Here is a 4,211-nt window from a genome sequence, read left to right on the forward strand (position 1 = left end):
TGAAAAGTCTAACAAAATATAGGGAAAGCGTCGTCTTTAATAACTGCTCGGCAAATTGGACATTTCGATTTTGTATGAATTTTATCTGCATGATTTTTAGTATGTTGAGAACATCGCTGGAAAACCTTAAAATGTTTGCATGGAACCATGGCGCAATAAACAGGTGAAGTAATAAAACAGCTTTCTCGCTTACATTCGAAATTACATTTTTACATTTTATTACATTTTTACTTATATTTTTATTCGAAAAAAATTGGCAGCACTGCTTGGTATTTACATAAATTCGTAAAATACATATCAGCATACATTTGTATATATGTATACACTTATGTTCATACATATATATAGGTATGTATATACCTTCCCACATTTCTACGCGACTTCTTTCTTAATAAGTGTACATTCATTTTCTACTGTCCTGCCAAGCTCAACTATAGCTGCAAGAGAAACTAAAAACAAGAAACAAAACTTTACTGCCGTGAACATATGCAAAGAATGAGCGAGATGAAAGCAAAACTTCAGAACCACCAGAGCAAAATACATTTTTAACGTATGCACGGCTCCCACAGTTGCAGGAAATTCGGAGGTCTCGTTGCATCGTATTGCAAAAAGCTGGTGACACGCACCACAATGCCACAGTCGGTCGCCGGTAAATCAGCGAATTGTCTAGTCGGCCGGTTAGTTCCCTGTCACACCCCGATCTTTTGCTTGAACTTGGACTTCCAATCGAATTTGCTCTAAGCTTTCCATTCAGCGCTGCAAGGTGGTTTAAAAAGGCAGCATTCAGCAATTTGCCTTCATATGAAAACCAGTTAGGAAGCAAGTCGGGCGTGTTTCGGTTGCGCATCGGTTGCATTCGAATGGTACTGCTTCTACCCCAATTAGTATTGGCATTAAAAACAAAAGTATAGTGTTTAATAAAAAAAAAAAAAAAAATATTAATGAACTACTCTGCCGTGAGCCCAACAAATTTGTAACGACTTTCTTAAAAAAACGGAAACAGCTGCTCCGCTTGCAACGTGTCGTGAAATTATAAACGCATATCTATCGTGCGTGTACGTGTGCGTGAGTGTGTGTAACAGTTAAAAATATAGGTACCAATTTAATATACATACATACATATATATTTGAAAATTGGGTATATACCTAAGCGATGTCCCTTATACCGTTTATACTCGAATTGGCCGATGAGTTGCATGAATTCAATCGTTGCCTGGCCACCGGTGGTATGGATGTCGACGACTTCGGTTTTGGTATCTATCCGCATGAATTGCAGCCGCAGCAACAACAAACACAGACGCAACATCCTCTGCAACAGCAACCGCCGCAGCAGCAGCATTTGTCGCAACAGCGACGCCCACGCCCCCTCTCGCAGTTCTATTGGATGCCAAATATAAGTAAAAGTCGTCACCATCCCTACTATCGAGGCAAGCCATGTTGTAACAAAACGCCTATACAATTAGTGTACGAGCATCATTTGGAAAAGGAGTCGTCCTCGACTGCTGGGGGTGGAGGTGGCGTCGCCGGCACCAACACCACCGGCGGAACAACCGCTGGGGACAAGGAGTCGGCGGCTAATACACATTCGCCTAACCCAGGCACGCATAATGTTTCATCAACTACAGCAGCAGGCAAATCCGCATATTCGGTGGTGAATAAGAACGGCTTTCAGGTCAGCATGAATGTGAAGCAGTTTGCACCAAACGAGCTGACCGTAAAGACAATCGATAACTGTATCGTCGTCGAGGGTCAACACGAAGACAAAGAGGATGGACATGGCGTCATCTCGCGACACTTTATCCGAAAGTACATGCTACCGAAGGGATATGACCCGAACGAAGTTCTTTCAACATTGTCCTCGGATGGAATTTTGACTGTAAAGGCACCACCGCCAGCAATGAAGACTGATGAAACCCTAGAACGCATTGTCGATATACAACATACTGGGGGGCCAGTGCAAATACAGAGCACTGCTAAAGAGCCAAACACTATAAGCAGCGGAAAAGAAGACCAAGCAAATGCAGCAGCCTCAGGAGTGGAGCAAGCAGCCACGTCAGTAACAGTAGTGGCAGGAACATTACCAACATCAGCTACAATAACATTGCAACAAAAGCAGCAGCAACCACAGCAGCCCCAACAGATGGCTGCAACAGTCGAAAGTGTGCAACAGAAGCCGACAAAAGTTGCACAACCCGCAATAAAAGACTTGCAGTTAACGCGAGAGCGTAATGGCAATCTTGAGCCGAATGAGCTGCTCGCAGAGCAAGAATCTGAGGCACGCACAGCTGAGCCGACAGCCACGTCTTCCAATGGCGACAATATATCGAACAATAACAACATTAATGACAACAGTGAAGTCAGTAACATTAACAGAAGCGGTGTTAAAAGCTCTGTTGCTGCTTCCAAGCCCAATTTAAAAACAGATATCAAAGAGAAAGACAGTTTAGCAGAGGACGATGCGAAAACAGTCGGTTCCGACAATTTTAATACTAATGAAAAGGCACTCACATCCTCTGTTGCAATAACGCCGGCAATCGACGCCATCATGACTGCCGTTACTGCAGATGAGCCAATGGAGACGGAAGAAACAGAAGAAGAAATCGTAAAAGATGTTGGCAAAAAAACGGCAGAAGACTCATTGCTAACATCGGATATCGAAGACGCCCTTCCACTCGTGAGCGACATGAATTCTGTAGCTAACTCATCGTCATCATCCAACAACAATTCCAATTCTAATAATTTCGCAACTAACAACCACTCTTTAAACATCGTTGAGACGAACGGTATCGAAATAACCTCAGCTAATAACGTTGACATCGAATTAGCGAGCTCAGCCATTGTAGAAGCAAGCGACATCATTGTGGTTACCAACAATGGCGTACCGGAAATAAAGACGGCAGAAGGTCTAACCATCAGCTTGGAAACAGCAGCATCAGAAATCGATGAGACAACAGAATTGGAAGCAGAAGTGTCTGAAGCTGCCGATGCCGTTGATGCTGATATGGATGCGGATGATTTGGATGGTGCTGCCGACATTGGGGTGGGGGTAGATGTTAATATAATCGGTGACGGTGGGAGTAGAGCGAGCGTAGAAGATGGCAATGACGAAAGTAGCTCTGTTGGAAATTTAGTGGTAGTTGCACAATCCCCCAGTGCCGGTGACTTAGTGGCAGCAGCCGATGCAGCCATACTTTTAAGCAAGACACAATGTGATGTAAATTCTGGGGCAGGTGACGTTGCAGCTGGTAAACTTGCAATAACTACCGAAGAGATAACTAATTAAGCAAGGAAGAAGTAAGCAAAAAACTCTGCCGCTATAGAATGAGAATATTTCGGATGAGAAAAGAGATAAATGATAAAATTCATATTGGCAGATACATTTCTAAAATAAATTACTTTTAAATTTTAAGTACTTAATTAATGTAGAAGCATGTACAAGCGAAATAAAAAGAAAAGGAAAGTGATATAAAGGTAGAAAGACAAAACGCATAGAAGTCGCGTTAGGCGCCCAAACGTCATTTCCTGTAAGCATTCATACACTTTCTAATCATAATTAAATCACGAATATATAAAGACACACAAACTAAACCAAATGCGTGTGTACGTTTATTTTATGAGCCCTCAAAGCTATGCATTTAACAATAAAAGGCAAAACCAAGTGAAATACATATATAATTCATAGCTATGAGATAATAGATTTTTTTTTATAATTTCATCTAACAGATCATAAATTAAATGAAATAAACAAGCATTAATATGTGTATGTACATATGTACATTAGAGTGATCCAAAAATACACAGAAAAATCAAGTTTTTGAAAATTTCCCGCTGTCACCCTGCAGAACTGAAGAATATCGAAAATATGGAGATTGATATTTTTTTCTTCAAATCGGTTAATATTTATATGTATATGTATGTATATATATTTGTTGTATAGGAAAAATAAAGTTTTTCGTAGAATTGATAAAAGATGGTATTTTTAATCGACTAAAAGTATTTTCCTTCAGAAATCTTCAAAAATAAAATTATGATGCATATGTAACTTTAAAATGTTACTAACTATTTTTACATAATGGGCGTGATCTGCTTACGGATGCATAAAATTACACATTTTTGTATGCAAGAAATAAGATTATAACCGATAATGAGTGAGTAAATTTTAAAGGTAAATATTCATCTAAATCACATTATGTATATATGTAAAAAATACG

At 40.0% G+C, this 4,211-nt stretch overlaps 1 protein-coding gene across 1 annotated transcript; it reads left to right on the forward strand.

Annotated features, from left to right (window-relative positions):
- Positions 1-579: 579 nt before the first annotated feature.
- LOC118750367 (heat shock protein 67B1) lies at positions 580-3,417 on the forward strand. The gene has a single exon (XM_036485087.1). It carries the CDS (start codon positions 1,154-1,156, stop codon positions 3,281-3,283), a length of 2,130 nt encoding a protein of 709 aa, XP_036340980.1. The 5' UTR covers positions 580-1,153; the 3' UTR covers positions 3,284-3,417.
- The last annotated feature ends 794 nt before the right edge of the window (positions 3,418-4,211 follow it).

Source organism: Rhagoletis pomonella, unplaced genomic scaffold (genome assembly GCF_013731165.1).
Source record: "Rhagoletis pomonella isolate Grant_MI unplaced genomic scaffold, Rhpom_1.0 Rhpom_scaffold_00216, whole genome shotgun sequence".
Classification (NCBI taxonomy): Eukaryota; Metazoa; Arthropoda; class Insecta; order Diptera; family Tephritidae; genus Rhagoletis; species Rhagoletis pomonella.

Bases quoted from the DNA above. Each gene is read 5' to 3' on its own strand.
- LOC118750367 (XM_036485087.1), top strand. From the start codon at position 1,154: ATGTCCCTTATACCGTTTATACTCGAATTGGCCGATGAGTTGCATGAA.